Raw genomic sequence first — 22,993 nt, 5'->3', positions numbered from 1 at the left:
CCAATGTGGGTATGTGAGAAAGCTTGCCAGTAGCTTCTCGAGGTTCGGTGGTTCTTCCTCCACCATTAATACTGGCCGCCATGTATAGCCTGTCGTGTGCTGAAAAATGGCGTTACACACTACAACAACAACAACAACCTCTTGTATAACTCTACCAGGATATAATTGCTTTAACAAATCCTTTAGATGCGCTGATCTCTCGCCACTCTGTGTTTCCATCCTTTGTTCTCAATTTAGAATTAGGTCAAAACATACTGATTCGGTAACTTATAGACACAAGAACCGCTTGTCTATTATTTTTAAACAATTTTGTATTGTTATATATCTAGGTGTCAATTTCCCAAAGTAATTCTAACATACAGGAGTCCAGAATGTTTCGTTGATTTTCTATTAAGTGTTTGTGTTGTATATGACGTATATGTAATTTGTTTTTTTCCCCTGACGAAGAGCTTGTTTAGGCCGAAACGTTGGGAAACCTTAAGAAGGTCCATATTGCCACTTGCTTTCTCTATTTAAATTGACAGATTTAATCAAGTAGTAGTACATAGTTTAAATTTTGTTAATTATTATGTTTTTCTTTACGTAGCACAGCCATGATACAATGCTCTTCAGTTGGTGCATTAATAGGATCACAGGAACATTGGAAAAGTTTCAAAACGTGTCATGACCGATATTATACTTTCTGCCAAGTGGCCAATTCCTCAAACAATTCTACTGCATCAACACGTTGGGCAATGACAAAGAAACTCTTTTCAATATGTCTACTTTTGTAAATATACAAATCAAAACATCTTATTAGAATTGGTAGACGCTGGTAATTAATTGGCCCAGTGCAGCATCTTATAGTGATGCATTGTTGATGATGATAAATCGGATATTGCTATTTACTCATGCTAAGTGTGAGATTTGCTGCGTTTTCTTTAATTTTCTGTTCTAAAAGGTAAAATCTGCCAAGCTGATTATTATAGCGCCGTTTGGAGGATGCACACCAGAACTCTACAAGCCCGTTTCGGATCAAAGATTTGGAGATTTAGCACGCTAAAAATAAAGTTATTTGTGTTTGTCCATGTGTATGTCTGTTTCTTTTTATACGTTCATACAATGGGTACACACATGCATGGATTCATTTATTAATATATAGACAAATTATCATTGTTTGAAAATACCACATTAAACTTACAAAATATCATGAAGGCGAATTGTAACAGAACTGCGCTTGAGACATTTATTAATTTATTTTGTGCATCCTGAACGACAGATTCTAGGCATGTCCTAAAGCGTCCAACAAACCCAACTTGACAAAGTAGGTACAAATTACACGTTTTAACTATTTTTTTAAATATATCTTTCTCTGAAAAAAAACCCTGATATTCTTTTGATGTTTGAAAACAAAATGTACATCACTGATCTGAATGAAGAGAAAGTAGTTATTGAAAATTAGTTACAGAAACTTATGATAGCGATTTTCAAAGCACTCTTCCCTTTACACATTTTGTAAGCTTTAAGTTTGCATGTGCAGTCTAAAACAATACAATTAGGTATTGTCTCTATGTGGATGGAAACGTCTAGTAAAATTATTTCGCATTCAGATAAGGAGCTCTTGAATATTAGACATGAAAACCGACAAAGGTTTTGTTCAAGCAAAAAGCAAGTCAACGTGGGTAAAGAAGGAATAAGCAAACACACAAGCTTGTTGTTGGCTATCTGTATTTATTTGTTTCTTATTTTTGATCTTCTAAACTGTTTTATGTTGGAGCATGCAAAGATTAAAGAATTCAACACACACATTTGCTATTGGAACACGGATCATCTCAACGGTTTAAAGTGTCAAAAAACTGACGAGGAATACCCTGAAATACAAAGTTGGTGAATAATAATAGTAGTAGTAGTAATTAATAGTAGTAGTAGTAGTAGTAATGATAATAATAATAATAATAATAATAATAATAATAATGGCAGTGTAGTTGCTAGAGGTAATTCCTTGGTTCCCAGAGGCATAATGGACAGGCTATGTACACCGCTTGGGGGAACTTTTACAGATCGTTAAAATAAAGTTACGGAGAGACGAACGGACAGAGGGAAGGAAATCACAATATACCTCGCTAAACGTCAGCATTATAATCAAGCAAGCATACATACACACATTCATACATACATACATACATACATACATACATACATACATACATACTTTATAATGAAGGGGTGTAATAGACAGACGTTCCTGTCGCTGTAACAAGCTAGATCAACAATCATTTCAAAGTGCAAAAGAATAAAATCAGCTAAAAATTAATTCAATAAAAGCTTCTAAGGAAGTTTAAAACCTCCATTTTCTTCAAAAGTAAGCATTCAGGCACTACAGTAGTTAATCTCCAAGGTCGCCGAAACGATCGATAAAGGATAAAATTAAACACGTTTATAGTCCGAGTACGGCCTAAACACAATCTAGTTGTATCGACCTTTACCTGACCATCTCCAAGAGTAGGTCTGTACGAGCCACCCGAGGATCTGGTTTAAATAGAGCACGTTGCAATTAAAATACACGAACTAGGTCGCCATGACGGCCAGCAAACAATCTAAATCAGAGGTGGGCAAACTTTACAGTGCAAGTGCCGCATACACAAATTTACACCTTGTCGCGGGCAGCATAGTTCGTAAAGTAAAATAATTAATATTTGAAATAGCAAAAACAAAAGGTTTTTCTAAATAACATCTAATTAATTTTCAGTTGTTAATATGTTGTTAATATTTGAAAACTTAAAACTTAAACTTCAAAAGAAGCACATTTATTTGATAAACAGAGTAACATAAACAGAGTCAGTGCGAATGATGACTTGTTCCTAGGCCGCATGAAAACCCTTGGCGGGCCGCATGAAAGCCATTGGCGGGCCGTAGTTTGCCCACCCCTGATCTAAATGAAATGTACTCTAGATCAGGACAATGTCCATACAAGACTTAGAACGAAAGGTCAAACACTCACTAGAAATTTGCAAATGTCGGGAATGTTAAATACAGATGGATTCTTCACGCCTGGAGTAATTCCAGAGAACTCTGCCACACTCACAGTTGGAACTGGAAAAAAATAATAAAATATATAGCTAGAAAAAGCTGGTATCATTACAATTTCGGATTCGTACCAAAAATATAGCCCATCCCTCCCTCTCTCTCTCTCTCTCTCTCTCTCTCTCTCTCAAAATAATGCTTACTATCTGTATCCTGCATTTACTAAGATCATTCACACATAACATCTTCTGATATATGCACAGCTTTCTTTTGAACTGTAATGTATACTTCTATTAGCAAACAAGCTCTATAAATATTGTTGAATCAAATTTGTTTCCCCAGAAAAGTTCAGAAATCTGTTCTGTATGTTCCATGTGTGTGTGTGTGTGTGTGTGTGTGTGATGTAACTTAATTATGATATAAGTTATATTCATATTTTAAGATAAAGGTCTGTTGAATTAAAACAAATTCTATTAATGAAACCGTATATGGAGTTCTCCGCTTTTTCAAACATAAACACACACACACACACACACACACACACACTTTTTAAACAGGAAGGCGATAAAGCGATTTGTTTAAAATCAATATTTTCAACAAATTTGATATTTATTCAAATTTTCCTACATTTTTACTTAAATGCCGAATAAAGATTGAGAGCATTCATCGTCTGTATTAATATAGTTAATATATTCTTTCAATATCAATGAGATCGTTAAGTAAAATAATTAATATTTGAAATAGCAAAAACAAAAGGAGAGGGAAGGATTGCCTGAATTTGAAACAATATCGAAATGAATCGTATTAGTTTCTACCATATGAAGATTATTATAGGAGATTTTCTTACTTATATTCCACTAATCAAAAAAAATAATCGATTCCATCTTTATGACAGTTGTCACATGCACTGTTATTCTAATATTCAATCTGGAAGCCATAAGATATATTGCTATAAAAAAGTCATGTATCATGAGAAAGACCTTCAATTGATTTTAAATCCCATGAAGACAAAATCTGAGAAAATTTCTTTGTTGTTGACGCTGACTTCAAGTCTGTTCTTCCCATGTACGAAACAGTAATAAATGGAGCATATACGACTGATAACCAAGTTGTTACTGACTGTTATTTATAATATGTCCCAGTATATAAAGTCCTAAGAAAAATTATTTATTGTAGTGACATCGTGTACCTAGCATTTTAATTCCCTCATTATGAAGCACGTGCGTGTCATTGTCCAATTTAATGATTTAAAGAAATACGCTTTTCAATGATTACCAACTCATAAACGATCGAGATCAAGAAACATATGTAATACCTGAAACTACCGAGATAAATAACGCATTTCTTAAGAATTGTTTGATAAAGAAATTTGCAAACAAGCGGCGAATTAAAAACACGATAACTTTTATGAAACGAATATACATTTTAAGGTTATTCATTCAGAGTTCTCGAGGGAAGAAATATATCGGTACGAGTACAATAATTCAAATAACAAATTATTAAGTTTCAAGTTCAACCAAATTACAAAAGCAGAAAAAAAAGTAACAATGATACTGTACTGGTTGAAAGGACTAAGAAACGAATATCTGTTTATAACCCGATATATGACGGATTTGTTACCTGAGAGGCATGAAAACTATAAGTGTGTCGTTTAGCATATTTTCAGAACTCGTTATAAATATGTACTATCAGCAGCAATTTAAAGGCAGGTGGACTGGTGCAAAATTATGACAATGGGCCCCCAAATCTAATCTACATAACACTGAAGAAATTCTGTGAAATATTCTCAGAAAAATACATGTTTATTTTTTTAAAAATCAAATTTATTTTTAAATAATATGCTTTAATTATGACCTCTTTTGCACAAACTCCAAAATGACATTCACCAGCTTACTAGCCCGGTGCGATAGGACCTTTCTCAACTCGCCGCTACTGGTACTATGAATCAGTAATTAAAATACTGCCCAAGAATTTCATGGGCTTATTGTGAACAATCAGATTTACATAAAGTACTATGATACTATCCTGTAGTATCAACACTATGGAAATGTACGTAAAGCATATAAACTATTTGATACATTTATGTTATCTTTATAAAATAGGTTAACAATACTTTTATTATTCTCTATTTGTCTCTTTCTTCGTAGTTATTGTTTCCTTTCTTCTCAAAGTGAAGAAAACATAACTCTCTAGAACGTTATTCATTTTCGTCTTTTATTTGAAATATTGTGTTAATATATATATGCAATTCATGTACATTTGATCTACCTTTACGTCAATAAAACGATTAGCAAATATTTAAAATTTTTGTGATCCTAATGTTTGCTATCATTCTGTGCATTATCTCTCTGACCGATTCACATAAAGAATTTTATGCAACTATTACAATAAGACCAATTTCAGTTATTCTAATAAGACCAATTACATGTATTATGATAAGACTAATTACAAGTATTATAATAAGACCAATTACAAGTATTAAAATAAGACCAATTACAAGTATTATACAAAGACCAATTATACGTATTATAATAAGACCAATTTCAACTATTATAATAAGACCAATTACAAATATTATACAAAGACCAATTATACGTATTATAATAAGACCAATTATATGTATTATAAAAGACCAATTATTACAAGTATTATAGTAAAACCAATTACAAGTATTATAATAAGACCAATTTCAGTTATTCTAATAAGACCAATTACAAGTATTATAATAAGACCAATTACAAGTATTATACAAAGACCAATTATACGTATTATAATAAGACCAATTATATGTATTTTAAAAGACCAATTATTACAAGCATTATAGTAAGACCAATTACAAGTATTATAAATACCAATTACAAGAGTTATAATATGACCAAATACAAGTATTTCAACTGTTTGATGATAGGTGTGTTTGTGTTTATTAAAAGTCGTTCTGCAAAAAAAACAAAAATGAACAAAACTAGAAAGCAAATATCGATGAAATAATTTATTATGGATATTCTGCACTTGTTCATGTGATAGAAACTGGTATAGATTAAACCTTTTGAACCATGTTGATGAAAGGTAATTTCAAGATTTATGTCGTGGTGTACCTAAGCTCATAATATATACATATATCTGAAGGTTTTATTTTAAGACTTATTGAGACAACAGTATTTCTTGTGGTTCTCAAACTCAGCATCTGAATAGAAATGGACGTGACGTGAAAATAATCACAAAGCTGTACTATTTTTGGCTATCGGTGTGTATAGTAGCCCCTGTACGTTAGTAATTCCAATGTAATGAGCTTCGTATGGTACAAATTTATAGTGATTCTTTTCGACACAGTTTTAAGTTGTGAGAAGTGAGACAATATCTCTCTCTCTCTCTCTCTCTCTCTCTCTCTCTCTCTCTCTCTCTCTCTCTGACGATGTCAGAAATGGAAAGCGAGACTTAATCGATATGTATTTTCAAACTGTACTAAAATATCAGCTTTTAGCATTAAATCGTAAAATTTGATACGAATTCTAAGACAGTTAAGTGGTGCATAAAGTTCCGAAAACGTTACAGGCAATTTCAAACAAAACCATTTTATTTCAAACCAGAAAAATAGATTCAAAGGCAGGAAAGACATGTAGTTGTTGTTGTTGTTTTTGTTGTTGTTGTTTTAGGGTTTAACGCCATCTTTAGTATAAGATAGGCTACACTTGGTGACCAGTAAAAATGGTGGATGAAGAACCCGGGAAAACCCAGGAAAGAACAACCGACCCACGAGAAGCTACTGGCAAGCTTTCTCACATAACCACATTGGACGAACCCGAGACTCGAACCCACGCAGACAGATGTGAGATGGCAGTGATCCGTAATGGTGAACGCTTTAAACCACTTGGCCATTGAGGGTGGCGGAAATTTAGGTAGAAAAATACTATTTGACGAAAAAAATGAGAAGAGAACGGGTTTTCTCCCCTAAAGGAAGAAAAGTTATTTAAATAAAAACATCAACAAGCCATTTTTATTCTTGAAAATAAATACATTTTAAATTATACGAGACCACGATGCCCTCCGCTCCATTGATTTATATCAACGTGTAAGTGATTGTTTATACGGTTCAGTCTGTACATAACCAATATAACGGTGCATGATAACTAACATGTACATACACGATCATAAAGATTCATTAAATATTTAGCTAGATACATTTTGGAACAGTTTAAAACTTTAATCATCATGCAGAAAGCAATTTGCATTCAGGAAAATGAGGAAACAAAAATACTAAATATGTATCTTTAAACAGGGGTTGTACAAATTCTTATAAAAACCGAAATGCTTACATCGCGCTACGTCAGCCCCGACTTTACCCAATTTAATATCCTCAACTGCCATTACCCCCACCCACCCACCCCGAGAAAAACCCCTGTTACTTGACAAATACATAGGTTTTGAAGTAATACTATTGTCTAAAGCATATGAGAATAAAATGAAGAAACAAACAGTTACCTCCCTGGAGGGTTATGCCTGACATGACAGACACAATCGGGATACAACCTCTAGCTGTCACAGTGGCATACACCTGTAAACCATTGTCTGTATAACTGTATGTTTTCACTGCCACCTTCTCAGTTCCCGCGCCAATATAGGTGTTCTGCACGACTTGGGCATCGCCTTGGATTAAATAAGAAAGTAATCAAGAAAGGAAAAAGACAGAGCATGTATGTATGTATGTATGTATGTATGTATGTATGTATGAATGCATGTTAAAAAATCTTGCCGAAATCCCACAGAAGACAAACCATTCCGACCGAATGTAAATACATACCATTTAGACCAAATATAAAAAAATATATGCTGCAACCCCAACCCCAACCCCCAAATTAGGCACAGAAGAACAAAGGCAAAATATCAAGGATAAAGGTCAAGGTTATACTTTTCTGGTGTAAATTGCACTCCAACACACATTCTAAAGAGGATGCCAACACTAGTCATTGCACGACATACAGCGTACGGGTACATGACCTGTTGTGCATTACCCAGACTGAGGGGGGGGGGGGGGGGGGCATTTGAGTTCTTGAAATCTGATATGGGCAATATACTTTAGTAGTAATTATAAAACATTAAATCATTAATGTTATGTGTGTTGAATATTTGATTTAACTATATCTGATTTAATACTGTTTTTCTTCAATTTAATTGTTTGTCCGTTTGTAAAAACAATTTCATTACATGATATTGTAATGTAAATTTATTCGCTAAAGATGATACTTTTTTTAAGAAATAGTTTGATCTTGACTGTTAGTTTATAAATACCAGGTGTTGATCGAAATCTAGACGTTGTTTCAGAATTTGTAGCAGCCTTCGTAAACAAGTTCTATTTTATTTTAAAATGATTGGTTGTTTCCAAGGTTATGATGGGACCTAGTCTTTAAGATATAAACAATTTTTATTTTATTTTTTATTTTCTTAGAGTAAAAATGATTGGTTTTTGTCAGGGTCACACTGGTTAAAAGTGATCTGTAACAAGTACTTGCTTCTATAAACCTCCAGAAGATGATCACGTGATCCTTGTTTACGTTTTAGAAAGCCCATATAACTCAAGTTTTGGAGAATTAATCTCAGTAGAAGCTGGGCTGTTAGACTGTTAGTTGTACGTTGTGCTGTTTGGAGTTATTTCAAATTACTTGGTTTGGAGTTATTTCAAATTACTTGGATTCAAAAGGATTAATTCCATTATTTTTTCTGGAAAATACGTGTGCTCGTGTAATATTGTGAAACAAGGACAGTATTTTATAAAAAAATAATTCAGCTATCAGAAACCGGAGCGATAATTCTTGTTTCTACAAGGAACTGTAGACTTCAACACTAAGTATTGCAGCATACGTCATCATTCATCTTCCATCTTGGATTCTCCGTCGGGATTCGAACGTGTAATCAGTAGAACATTTTGTTATTAGGGTTACTAAAATTGTATTCTCGGATTATTTTTTAATTTTTTATTTGAGTCTATAAAACAGTAGGTTCATATTTTTTCATTTTTACAGAAGTTTTCGAAAGAAAGAAATTATTGTATTTTTCAAAGCGTGTTGTTTTCACTCTTTCTTGTGTTACTGTTTATTCGAGCCTAAACAAGTGACATTAACATATGGGTTTTTGTTGTTGGTACTACAAAAAGTTGCTTTTTATTGTATTGATTGGAGAACAGAAATTTCACTAGCAGATCCTACCTGGTATACATCTAGATTTCCAGGGTCCAAGAGGTTTCTTGGAACACTTGCCCTCAATAACGTCATACTCCGTTCCCTGGAATTGAGTGAAAATACGGTTTGCATTTGTATGCCCTATTTTCAATCAGAAGCTGCGAAAATATTCCCCAAAGTGAACATATTTAGTCCATGAAAACAAAAGTATGTTCCGCAAATATTATACAAATTCAATATGTCCTTTAGTTAACCAGTCCTGCTATTTCCCCATCCATGCGCTTGTACATCGGATGAGACTCACCGCCACAGGATTCATTAAAAGTTTTCATATTTCTTAAGATGATAACTGAAGATTTGGATGCTGAGTGAAGCCCCAATTAAGTATGATTTTCGGTTTGCTTCCAAACGAAAATATTGGGTTGATATTTGTGACGACTTCGATTGTTAGCACGTGTGTTTCATGGTAACCTTACCTTACTGAAGTCCTGTATTGCTTTCACCTTTATTCAGGACCCATCGACGTTTAAATCAGCATCTGAAGCAACGATCTTCCTTGTGCTATTCAGGTGCAACACGAATCCACCCTATATAATATATATATATATATATATATATATATATATATATATATATATATATATATAAGTGTGTGTAGGTAGGTAGGTAGGTAGGTAGGTAGGTAGATAGATAGAGATCTCAACAAAATCATAACCCTTATTACAATGTTTCTAATCATAAATGTTTTAATTTTCATTGTCATCGCTATAGAAACGTTGTTCTCGTGTGCAAGTAAGCATCTGAAGGAAGAAAACATGCATGATGAAACTATTGACATAGTTTTGGTTTATTTAACCTAGTTCTCCTTCTTTTTAATTAATTATATAATTAGTTAATTAATTTATTATTATTATTATTATTATTATTATTATTATTATCAAAGACGGCAAAGACATTATTAACCATAACAATAAGACGTGAACCAAACAAAATACATAAATATCAAGGTAAAGAAAAATATTATCTGCTAATAAGGTTGCGATGACAAGAAGGAAAACATCACGCGTGTTAGGACCCACCAGAGTCAAATGTGACTGTCCACCCTCGTACGTGCCAGACACCAGACCTAAATACCCCTCCCAAGCATCGTAGGGACAGCATCCCTCTCCCATCACCATGGTAACCAAAACAAGAGCCAAAACTATACGCAGCATTCTTGTTCAAGATCTGAAACTGTTAATATATATATATATATATATATATATATATATATATATATATATATATATATATATATATATATATATATATATATATATATATATATATATATGAAAACTTGTGCTCAGTGTTTCGATTCTTCATAGGAATGTGTATTTAGTTTTGATGAGCAATGTGCAATAACCGTATGTCCTTCTCAAAAAACCATCTCTCTCTGAATGAAAGAAACAAACGAGCACGCAGTCAAGACATAGATAATGAGATGATAAGATTTTATAACAAGAATAGAAGAAAGTAAACAAATAATACACGTGCAGACAAAAACGTAGATGAATTTTCTCTATTGTATTCCTCTGCCTGTATTGACATACTTCGGTGTTGCGTTCCATACTCCAGTGACCATCAGACCATAATTCGACAATGTTATATGCATGGAACTGAAATTTACATAGCTGAACAAATAATCATCATTCTGCTAAAATTGAAACATATGAACTTGAGGGACAGATTTTACTTGTAATATTTGTACATGCTTTGGTTTCTTTCTATCGGTGTATGAAAATGTACCAGCACTACGACATCACGACCCTGAGGATATTATACCAATCTTCATCAGCTTTTATCTCTTTTAAATTCAGTTTTCCGAAACATTTTATGGTGCTTTGTCCTGGTATAGTTACTAGTACCAGGATGACAAGAGAGTAATCCACGCAAACCATTAATATTATGCCTGCCCACTTACCTCGTCTATATTTGAGCATCAACTTTAATCCTGAATACATACGCTTACACTCAGAAAAAGAAGAAGTCATATTCTCCTTACTGTGACCTGTTTTTTCTTGACTTTACAGCAAATAACATTTTTCCTTACCTGTTAGATTCCAGAACCTATAGGTTAACTGAACCAGTTGAATGAATGTACACTTTTATACTCGATCTTTTCAGTGTTCTTGCTGACTGAATGTGTCACGCGTCCTTCACGATCTAATAATGACGACATACGGTCATCAAGTAACAATTTTGTCACGAACTAACAATAGCGTCATCATGTAACAACTGTATCTTCTGTCGGTCCTTGGCTTTGAACGTCATTTCTCAGCGCAAAGTAGGCTATATATGGCCGCCAGAATAGCCTGTGGACGAATTACTCTGGAAATCCCTGGTAAGAACCATTCACCCACGGAAGCTACTGGCAACAGTTTGTAATAGCACTTCACTCATTAATGTGTACACGGAGGATGTAAGTCGTAAGTTGGATCAGTGTCAACTGTGTCTACGTTTTACAGCAAATGCTTTATTTCTTAATAATTTTAGTTTCACTGATACTATTTAATTGATAAATCTTCGTGTCGCAGGTTGAAGGATATTTTTAAAGTTATTTAAACATTGTCAGCTTCTTTCAAATTACCATTTCTTCCCTCTGGTTTTCTTAACTGCCATTATTACGACTCTATTGTCTTAAAACAAGTGTTAGAATAGAGTGAAAAGCAACAAGCTTTGTAAAATTCAACAACTAAGCTATTCCCCTAGAATACAAAGTGAAAATATAAAAAGATACTCACGCTTTTGCAAATTAAATTCCACTTAAACTTAGAATTGCAGACGCAATTCCTAACGATTATAGTTCTGACAAAACTTCAATCAAAATCCAAATAAAATCCATCTAAGGGTGTTGATATGCATGTGGTAGTCTATGTAGTGGTGATGTGCCAACATTCTTTTGTTGGATCACAATAACGCAATCCAAGAATATACCCTTATGTGAAAGTTCAGTACAGAGTCTCTATTTCGGAGAATGTTATTTTTGATGAGCACTTTGTATTTCCAGTGAATAGATAATACGAATAAATAAAAATCCAACCCAAATGTTCTAATGGAGAAAGCAATAATGCAATTTATTCTGCTGAATGAGTAATATCTAACAATATCTAGGAAAAAAAGATTATATAGTACTCTATTTGACCTCAGATAAAAATGAGCATCTTCTAAGAAAAAGTATTAACTAATGAAAAAAAAACCTTCTAGAATGTTCCTAATGTTTACAAAATAATATCTTAGTTATAATTATAATATAAAATGTGGTAAACTCATAGTCTTTGACTTAGGATAAGATAATGATCCTGATAGTTTATTATACTCATTAAAATTGTTTGCTATGTATTAGTTTTTTGCAGACTATTTAAAAGAATTCAATGATTCAGTTCAATTAGAAAATGAACTTGGTTTTGAACAAGGTCAAGTCCAACATACAATTTTCCGTAGCATATAATGAAATACTGTTTTTTTTAATAATCTTGCCAATAATGCAGATTAAGTGGACATAAACCTTCCCTCATAAGGAAAACGAAAGATGTATAAAAAACTGTATTGTTACTGTTAGTAAAACATAATTTATATAAGATGAAATCTTATGATTGATGCATTGCAAGCATCAAGAGGTAGAATATATCTATACACGTGAAAGCCTATCTCTACTAAACTGTCTTTTCCCTTGATGTGCTTGATGTCAATACTGTATTCCTGCACCATCAAACTCGATCTTAATAACCTTTGGTTCCCGTTTTTCATCTTGCCAATGAAAGTAAAGGGATTCCAATCACTGAATACAATAATCGGAGAAGGAGCTGAATCAAGTTCATATACACTTCAAAGTGTTGCATAGCCCATATCAAAACCGAACATTCCTTCTCGATTGTGCAATAATTTCCCTGGTTCTTATGTAATTTCTTACATATAAAACAAATAGCACACTTGATGATCTACACTAGTTTTCTTTAACCAATACTGCACCAACACCAAGATCACATGCATCAGTAGACATTTTAAATGACTGAACGTTTGGGGCTTAAAAAACTGGTGCACTCTTATGTATTGCCTTTAACTTATCAAAAGCACCCCACCCCCATTCGACAATTTCCAGACCAATGAAACTTGGCTTTCTTACTCAATACATGTTCCAGGGATTCAGCAATTATGGACAAATTGGACCAAAATTTCTGATAGTATCAAGTAGAAAATGAATTTGATTTTGGACAAGGTCATACTGAACTAACATTTTTCCAAAGCATATAATGAAATTAAAAATAACGTTAAAACAACCAACAAGCAATGCAAATTAGTTATATATAATACGATGTTCTCGCAGATTTCAACTGTTCTACTTAATTGGGTCATATTCTAATATCCAATCAGTCGAAATTTTATGTTCTCGAACAAACACATTTTTAAAAAATGTGTAAATTAAAAAATTGTTCATTGACAATCAAAATTAGATTGTTCCAATCCTAGTGCATTGAACCCATGGGTGGATACACATTTATTACTGGTTATAAAAATAATCGTTGTTAGCAATTAAGCATTGCAAGAAGGACCAGTGCCCCTACCATGCTTGTAAACTAATAATGAATAAGAAGTGTTTTCAGTGATGACAGCAATATTTAACAGTAATAACGATATCTTTAAAGGAACTCTAAAAGTCTGTAATAGCCTCAGAAAATGTCAAACTTTATTTTCTTTATTTTAAAAAGTGCTTTATGTAGTTTATATAGACAAACACTTGTCTTTAACAATACGTTCCATTTTCATATTTATCGCTTGCGATGACGTCATCAGCGGCCGCGCGTGACGTAGAGAATGCGAAAATATGAAAAAATGCAGCTGACTGCAATACATTTTTACAAATTAAAGTATCTCCGCAGTCATGAAACAACACCAAACTTTCAGGGAGTTTTCCTTATTGGATAATTTGAAATCGCTGAAATTGTTTAGCTGTTTCACTCATTCGGGCCACGTTAATTTCAAAAGAAAATGTTTAGATTCTATGTCATCATAATAAAATACGAGCAATGTTATATATAAAGTCGGTATTTGTAATTTCTTATTGTCGGTTATTTACAGCTCCAAGAAGAAGAAAAAGAAAACTTATTTAAAACATGTAGCCAGAAATTCATATAGAATCGAATTATAAATTATTCTTATTCCGGATCAGTTGGATATTCCCCTCAGATCATCTATTACATAGCAACGGTAACGCCCAAAAATCATATATTACATAGCAACGGTAACGCTTTTTTCGCAGCAATAATTGACAGGAAAGGTGATACTGATATTACAATTAGTATGCCTTCAAAATGAGTAAAATGTGAAATTAAATGCAGTTTTACTTTCAAATGCACATATTATTTATAAATTATTAAACTGATTACAGTTGAAATAATTCGAGGAGGTGTTGGTTTGCTGACTATTTGTTGCATGACAATACAGCCAATCCAGTTTGGTTTATCAGATATTTGTATCCGACCTGTATGGTTGACACATATATTTCACTCAAAGGATTTTGTTTTATAGTGGTATGCAATATTCTTGAACTGTCCTTAATTCACTTGGACTTTTGCAAGTAAAGAAAATCCAATCATATAAAGCGATTGACATGTATGTACATGTTGACTCATTTTCCATAGTCTATTAGCAATAGTCACCCTTTATGATTATTTTTACAGATAACAATACCACTAATTAAAGATAGTAGCATGTAATCATTGTATTTTCCAGATGGATATAAACAATATTAATAGTCACCACTAGTTTATGTTTTAGTCACCGCTTATTCATTTATTTCTGTATAAATAGGTGTACATGGCATCGTACATATTTTCGGTATATGCTTTATTCTTCAGCGTTCGATTTGAAGATGTAATGATAAAAATTACGAGTAAGGAGATACTGTGACTGGGTGCAGGAAAAGACGACTGACTCAAAGCAGGTACTTGAAGAAGAACGTTTAGTAATTTATATGTCCAAATTGAATTGCCTAGATAAAATTACAACTTGTTACGAAGTACATGTTTTGGATAAACGTGAATAGACTGCAATACAGTCACGAAAGGTATTTCATATCACTAAGTAAACATTAACCTATTGAATTGAACATTCCAATTAATAAATAACATCTGGGATTCCAGTATCGATTGTGCAAGAAAACATTCATCAATTGCAGGACACCCCATGTCCACAAGTTAGCTTTCAATACAGCATGTTCACAAACAAACAAGTTATAAACAACATAATTATATTCAATTTGGAGGCTGAGATTTGTTGATTATGCGTCTATAACTTCTTTAACTTGTAAACATTGACATGCAAGTATATTGAAACATAAGTTTATTTGATGACATTGATTTTTGCAAAGTGCGTTTTACACGACCATTTTCCAATCTAACATATATTGTATATCATGAATATCCAACCGTACATTACATATCATCTTATTTTTATGCATAGATACTACCATCGATGGGCCAGATTAGGTCCTGGAAATGTTTCTAAAAAATAATACTTTCCTGAAAATACATTATAAAACTATATATATATATATATATATATATATATATATATATATATATATATATATATATATATATATATATATATAAACAAAGTCCGTTACGATGCATTGTTGCGGGGGCCCAGTAACAGCTGATCCATCTGCTCCTATTTTTGTCCGGCCTTGACGATCTTTCATGCACTTCCAGTAGTATAAAGCAACCTTCCGCCTTTTCCTTGAGATTATATCAACCCAGACATTATCCTTGTATTGTCTACTCAGAACGAACTACACCATAAGAACACCTGATACAATTTAAGATTATACTAGACTAAATAACTTAGATTGGTATCTCGACAGAACAATTTATCGGTATATCAAGGAAGTGAGAAAAATAGCAAGGGTATTTTTTCTCATTGGTATACCAATCGGAAAATATTTGATTTAGAACATTCTTGGGTCAAATCAGATGTAACAAGATGTGGTATACTTTGATAGATTTGAATCTGCCTGACCTACATTTTCTGCCTGTTGACTACTTTGAGCAATAATTATTTTCTGTCTGATTCGGTGACTCGGAATAGCTTTCCACCATGCTGTGTCTGTGTGTGTGCGTGTGTCTGTGTGTGGCTGAAGAATTACAAAGTAAATGTATTATGACAAATATGTAAATTAAACAGCACAATGAACTCGTTAATTTCAAGACACATACATACATACATACATACATACATACATACACGACAGCACATTGCACATTACAGATTTTTTAAACAGATAAATCTCTTTGCTGTAGATCTTGATATTCAAAACAGATTAGCTTAAGTTTCCTAGACTTTAAATATACAATTAAATTAATTAATTTAGAGTTAAGAAAATTTTGAAAATAAATCTGTCCAACAAGGCAGTAATTTCGACAAAACGAAAATCTAGCACCATTTGATGATTTTATTGACCAATAAATGCAAAGGAACTTTAGGGCTAAGTACCCCGTACTCCTTTTAAAATGATCAAATGATGACTTCTAACTGGTTATGTATAGTATTGGAGTCGACAAAGCACATTATTATTAAAGGATCCATAAATTAAATATGCAGAAAAATTGGCTGACAGAAAGGATTTTGTGGGTTTAACACTATTTTTGCAGTACATGGCAGGCTATACATCGTGGCCAGTATATTTTGTGGAGACAGAGAACACGAAAAAACCCAGGGAAAAACCACCGACCCACAGGAGGCTACAGGTCACATTTCTCTCATACCTACGTTGACTGTGCCGAGACTCGAACCCTGGCAGACAGAGTTGAGATGTGGGTGATACATTTAACATTTTTAATTTATAGTGTGCTAGGCGTACGTTCTACATAATCATCGATGAATATCTTTAAAGAAGCTTTCTGATGAAGTCTGACTTTAAACCGAGTAGAAAACCCCACAATGCAATATCTTGGAAAAGGGCCCCCAAAAGAGTTTGAAATTCCGAAATAGTTCTCGCAATTCCTCAAGAAATGACGTGTTTTAAATTATTATCCAGCTTGGCTTATTTAGATAAATTGGCACGTACTGTTCTTTTTTTTGTCTTGTATTCCAGTCAGACATATAAAGTGTCTATGTTCGAATCACGAGAAAGAGGTCCTTGATCTTAGTATAAATTTCTTGTGGTTCTTTTCGCTTTTTTGCCAAGAACCTTGTCTGAACAGCGGCAAGCACTCCGTATGCTGAAAACCCATCATTTCTGGGGCTTGAGTGGACAAGAATGACGATGTCGGAACATAGTGAACGTTCATGCGCATTTTTATATTTTTACCACGAGATCAGCTCGTTCGGGTGGGCACACTCATAAACATTTAAGAAAGTGATCTTGGTCTATTGGCTAGAGTCTCGGACATATGGACAATTTTCGTGTGACCTTATATCATTTCTGAAAATCAAGGCTTGAAACAACTTTGAACTGAAAATTCATACAAAGCAACAAGCATCAAATAAATAAACATTCAAAAACGAACAAAACAAAACGAACCAGTGCTTTTGCTTTTCCTGCTAGGAAAATTAACATCTGTTAAGTTACTTTACTGATTTAACTTTAATATGATATAATGCAACCATTCAAATGCAACTGTAGATGTTGCATTGTGCAATGTAAATGATACAATCTGGTTCTGAGTACTTGAGAGGTATAATAAGATATTGAGGAGTGTTTAGCAAATATTTACATTGATACATAGTCATGGAATGTCAGTAAATAGTATTCCAAATTAAGTCCATATTTTGGCCGAATTTCACAAATGTCACTCCCGAGAAGTCTTATGCCAATTTGGGCTCATGGGTTTTTGTTGACTTAAATGCTTTGTTTTATTGAGCTATGCAATATGATATGAGACAATATCTGTATTTCACAGCTAAATGAAACTTCAGGGAAACAAAGCCCGTAATTGTTTCATTACTTTCCCAACCTGAGCTAACAAAATCATCATACGAGTTCAGTACTTTTTTTTTTTTTGCTTAGCTAAACTCACTATTAGGAACCAATATGTCGTATTACTGTAGATCGCGTGAAACTTGTTCAGTGATTCACATTTCAGAATAGTTGTATGAGATTAGTAAATATTGCCATTGACTTACTTCGTTGACTCGGATTGCTTTTTAATGTCGATGTAATGTAAAGAGCTGTTACGTGATACGGTGGTGCTTAAAATAGCTATGCAAATAAATTCCTGCCATTTCCAACAGAAGAGCTGAAGCAATATTAATCGCGTGAGCCATCTTTTATGTATGCCTCTAGTCACTGATGTGTGTCTATCATTGAAAAAAAGGATCCCCCAGTCACCAATGGAAATACAGGCATGATATCTCGGATTGTAATTAATTTTAAAATATGTCGTGGGAGTTTAGAAATCTGTATCATATTTGAGAGATAAGGTGACAGTTAGTCTTTAACAAAGTGTCTCATTATTTATGTTAAAGTGAAGATTTAATTTTGCCTGTAACATCTGCCAGGTCAAGTACACTCAAACTTTACAGAATAAGGGCAACACAAATCTGATGGTATATATGGGTTGGGTTCAGCAGGAGAAAAAAAAAATGTTGAATGTCAACTAAGCATGGACTGGCCCAGAAATAAGTCGCCTTTACAAACAATGTGATATGTTTAGTGGCGGACTTTATTATTTTAAAAAGATAATCCCATTCCCTTTAATTTAGTTTAAGGCACAGTGTGACTTGTTATAATAAACTCGATTTTTGAAGTTCAAAGTGTTTAGTTAAGTGCTACCACTTTCCCTAAATTTGCGTCAGGTGTGTAATATGCTACGTAACAGAACCCAACCTACGGAAAATCATCCTAAACATATTAACAGGTTCGTTATTACGATTGATTTTCAACACCGATTTTTAGATCAAATGCAATCTGCAGGCATGCTCCAAAAGTAAAAGATACAATATAGATATACAGAACAATCTGCAATCACAGTATGTTTTACACTCATGTGTCCAATATCAGGGTTTTATTCCTGCATCAACCTTAGCAACCTCAGATTTGTATTTTTCACTTTGTTAAAGAAAGTAAGGGGCCATGATTACTGAATAAAATAACCTGAGAAAGATCTGAACTAATATTCACTTTAAAATGCTGCAAGCCAATATCGAAGCCAAACAATAATTCTCAACTGGGGAATAGTTTTTCATATTATTTGGGTGAATACTCCGCCAAATTCCACATCATTTGCATCAGAGATTTTAAATAACTGACTGAAACGGAGTGCTGAAAGAACTGGTGCACCCTAAATTATGGCCTTTAATATGTATAAAGACTCATGATTCATCTTGGATTTTGTACTCAACTAAGTTATCAGGAGTTAGGCAATTATTGAAATATTTGAACAAATGTTCTGATAACACTGGTCAACAGTGAAATCATTACTGACTTGAAAAGGCCCTAATCTGTAGTATTTTGGTGTGCCGAACACGAATATAACCGTGAAAAATTTGTATTGGCTCTCGTTTTGAAGATATTCATATACCTCATTTTCTATGTTTCACTGTGTAAATTTCTCCAGTAGGACTGCAGCAACATCCGGAATAATGATGTAACATTGCATAATACCATCATGCTCACATCATCCACAGTTGATTGCATCATTTTCTGATGCAATGCAATACTAATGCCATGCGGCTGCTGAAGTAAGTTGACATCAGCAATGTACTATACATGTGTAGGCCTATTATACTAATGCCAGGCGGCTGCTGAAGCTGACGTAAGCAGTGTACTATATATAGCCCAATCAGATAGGTTCAGCATTTAAAATATTTTAGACGTTGTGCGAGACAGTTCAAGCTACTGTTACATAAAACTTATTATTTTATCCATTTACGTACAATAAAGAACAGTAATGCCTCGAAAGTGTGTTAATACCGCGGACAATTTTTGCTATATTTGTGGGGAAGTGACATTTGCCAACCAGAAGAAAAGTATCAATTCTCAAGTGAAGAAGGCATATCATCTTTACTTCGGATGCAAGGTTGGTGACCAAGACAAGCCTTGGGCTCCGCATATATGCTGTGCTACATGTACAACACAGCTTTCACAGTGGTTGAATTGCAAAAGGTCATCAATGCCGTTTGCAGTCCCAATGGTGTGGAGAGAGCCAAGCAACCACCTAAATGACTGTTACTTCTGCTTGGTTCCTCCTCTTTCCGGCGGAATAACGAAGCGAAAGAAGTCGAGAATAGTCTACCCAAACATTCCGTCTGCATTGAGACCAGTTCCACATGGTGAGGGACTTCCTATTCCAGAACCTCCAGCAGAATATTCTCTTGATTCATCTGACGAAGACAAAGGTGAGTCGACCTGTTCTTCTCCTGGTCCATCAGCATGCAGTGATCCAGATTTTCACTGTGGCGCATCATCAACCCCACACAGAATAACACAGGAAGAACTAAATGACCTGATTCGTGATTTGGACTTATCAAAGAACAAGGCAGAATTGCTAGGATCAAGACTCCAACAATGGAATCTTCTAGAAGAAGATGTCACAATTACTGCATATCGAAAGCGCCACCACCAATTGGAGCCTTTCTTCAGAAAGGAAAGTAATCTGATATTCTGTTCCGATATTGAGGGCCTCATGAATGCTTTAAAAATCACTCATGACCCACAAGAATGGAGACTATTTGTGGACTCTTCGAAACTGAGTCTCAAGGCTGTGCTTTTGCACAATGGAAACATTCTTCCATCTATTCCAGTAGCGTATGCTGTCCACATGAAAGAGACATACGATAACTTAAGGCAGCTACTGAATTCCATTGAGTATAACAAGTACAGCTGGCACCTCTGTGGTGATTTGAAGGTAGTTGCCCTTTTAATGGGACTGCAGCAAGGATATACAAAATACATGTGTTTCTTATGCGAGTGGGATAGCCGAGCAAGGGAAATGCACTACATGAGGAAGGAATGGACTCACAGGCAGAATGTAGCCATTGGAGAGAAGAATATCCAACACCCAGCTCTGGTTGAGGCTCAGAAAATCTTGCTACCACCCCTTCACATCAAACTAGGTTTGATGAAGAACTTCGTGAAAGCCATTGACCGGACTTTGCCAGCATTCCGATACCTGCATGAAAAATTCCCTCGACTCAGCGAAGCAAAGATTAAAGAGGGAGTTTTTGTGGGTCCTCAGATTCGAGAGCTTTTCAAAGATGACCGGTTCAACAACTTGCTGGAAGGTGATGCGAAACAAGCATGGAATGCTTTTCGCCTAGTTTCTACAAACTTCCTCGGAAATGTTAGGGCAGAAAACTATAAGGAACTAGTAGAAGACATGTTGATGAAGTATAAGAAACTTGGCTGCAATATGTCTCTAAAGATTCACTTCCTTCATTCCCATTTGGATTTCTTTCCTAGCAACTGTGGTATTGTTAGTGATGAACACGGCGAACGTTTTCATCAAGATATCGCAACAATGGAACAAAGATACCAGGGAAAATGGTCCACTACAATGCTGGCTGACTACTGCTGGACACTCCTCAGAGATGCTCCCGAACAGCTGTACAAGAGACAGGCGAAGAAATCTAAGATGTAGTCAATGACTTGATTTTTTATAGGTAGGCTATTACAGTTGACCTTTTACTATTGGAATGCATTTCGTTATGTAAACATTAATTTCTTGCAGATTACAAAAAAACTAGAGCCAATTTTGCAATTTGACTGTCATATTCGTGTTCAGCACATAAAAATTGATAAGAATTGACTAATTTTATTTCAGTAACATGACTTTTGTAAAAATTTGTTGTCCAGTGTAATACCTAGGCATACACAAAAATCGGATTGGTTTCTTTTTAGTAATAGGCCCTACAATATCAGAGATAGTCTTCACTTTAACGTCCATAGATTTAACTTGACCTTATCCCACATTAGCTCATAAAACTGAGAAACCAGCACTGCGAATCTCACTTTGGCAGAATTCATTCGTCCGATTTGCATCTTAGAGTCGATCTAAGAATTTCCGAATGGTTTTCGTGTGATCTCTTCGGCTGTCGATGTAGATGATTACGTCATCGATGTATGCGTCACAATTATCAGATATTATCATGTTTATTAAATGCTAGTATGTTGACGGAGAATTTTTCACAATAATTTGATAAAGTCGATCTGGAATTTCTTTTGATCTTTCCGTGAGTAGAATTTGACAGAATCCTTTCAAAAAGTCGCACTTGGTGAAATTTTACATTTCAGATTTGTCGATGCAATCATCTGCTCTAAGCACTGAAATGAATCCATTTTGGTGACCTTTTAAAAATAAACTTTTCTATTGCGGAATGTTTTATCTGGCTTAGGCATACGCCTACATCGTCAACAGCAGTAACTTTTACATGGTTCGTAAAATTATTCTCCAGTAAATGTTCAATCACTTTTGTCAGGAAATATGTGCTTATGTTCATATCATTGCTGTTTTAGTTGATTCCTTTCCTGTTGTTGTAGATGTGCAAGTACCTGGTCCAGATTGTTTAATATTTCCGAAACAAATTCACCACAGTCAGATTGCATTCAATAGTTTACATCATCAATGCATGGGATAGGAGCAACTAAAGTGACTGATTAATAATTGTTCCATCTCTATCAAAGTATTAGTTCAACATATTTATATGACCTCGTTGTTTCGTGTTTTATTGAGCCTCCCATGAGGGTTAACGCTATAATTCAACTCGTATACTTTATCTTCAATTGAAAAACACATTAATGTAGCCAGAGGTGGAATCTGAGGTACGGACAGGAGACG

The 22,993-nt window shown here is 34.2% G+C and overlaps 1 protein-coding gene across 3 annotated transcripts in view; it reads right to left on the bottom strand.

Annotated features, from left to right (window-relative positions):
• Positions 1 to 1,689: 1,689 nt before the first annotated feature.
• LOC149803456 (ependymin-related protein 1-like) overlaps positions 1,690 to 22,993 on the bottom strand; it is a 22,713-nt gene continuing 1,409 nt past the window's right edge. Inside the window, exons 1-6 of one of the 3 annotated variants that reach the window (XM_089951416.1) lie at positions 11,269 to 11,408; positions 10,256 to 10,409; positions 9,204 to 9,279; positions 7,483 to 7,647; positions 2,981 to 3,072; positions 1,690 to 1,850 (exon numbers count right to left, since the gene is read on the bottom strand). In XM_089951416.1, coding sequence (XP_089807542.1) covers positions 1,812 to 1,850; positions 2,981 to 3,072; positions 7,483 to 7,647; positions 9,204 to 9,279; positions 10,256 to 10,390 — 507 coding nt within the window. In that variant the 5' untranslated portion in view covers positions 10,391 to 10,409; positions 11,269 to 11,408 and the 3' untranslated portion in view covers positions 1,690 to 1,811. The other 2 variants (XM_089951418.1, XM_089951417.1) reach the window with 2 other exon arrangements.

The sequence above is a fragment of the Sinohyriopsis cumingii genome, chromosome 3, assembly GCF_028554795.1.
Source record: "Sinohyriopsis cumingii isolate HCF-2022 chromosome 3, ASM2855479v2, whole genome shotgun sequence".
Classification (NCBI taxonomy): Eukaryota; Metazoa; Mollusca; class Bivalvia; order Unionida; family Unionidae; genus Sinohyriopsis; species Sinohyriopsis cumingii.
The sequence above is the reverse complement of the archived record's forward strand: the minus strand, read 5'-3'. Positions and strand labels throughout refer to the sequence as shown.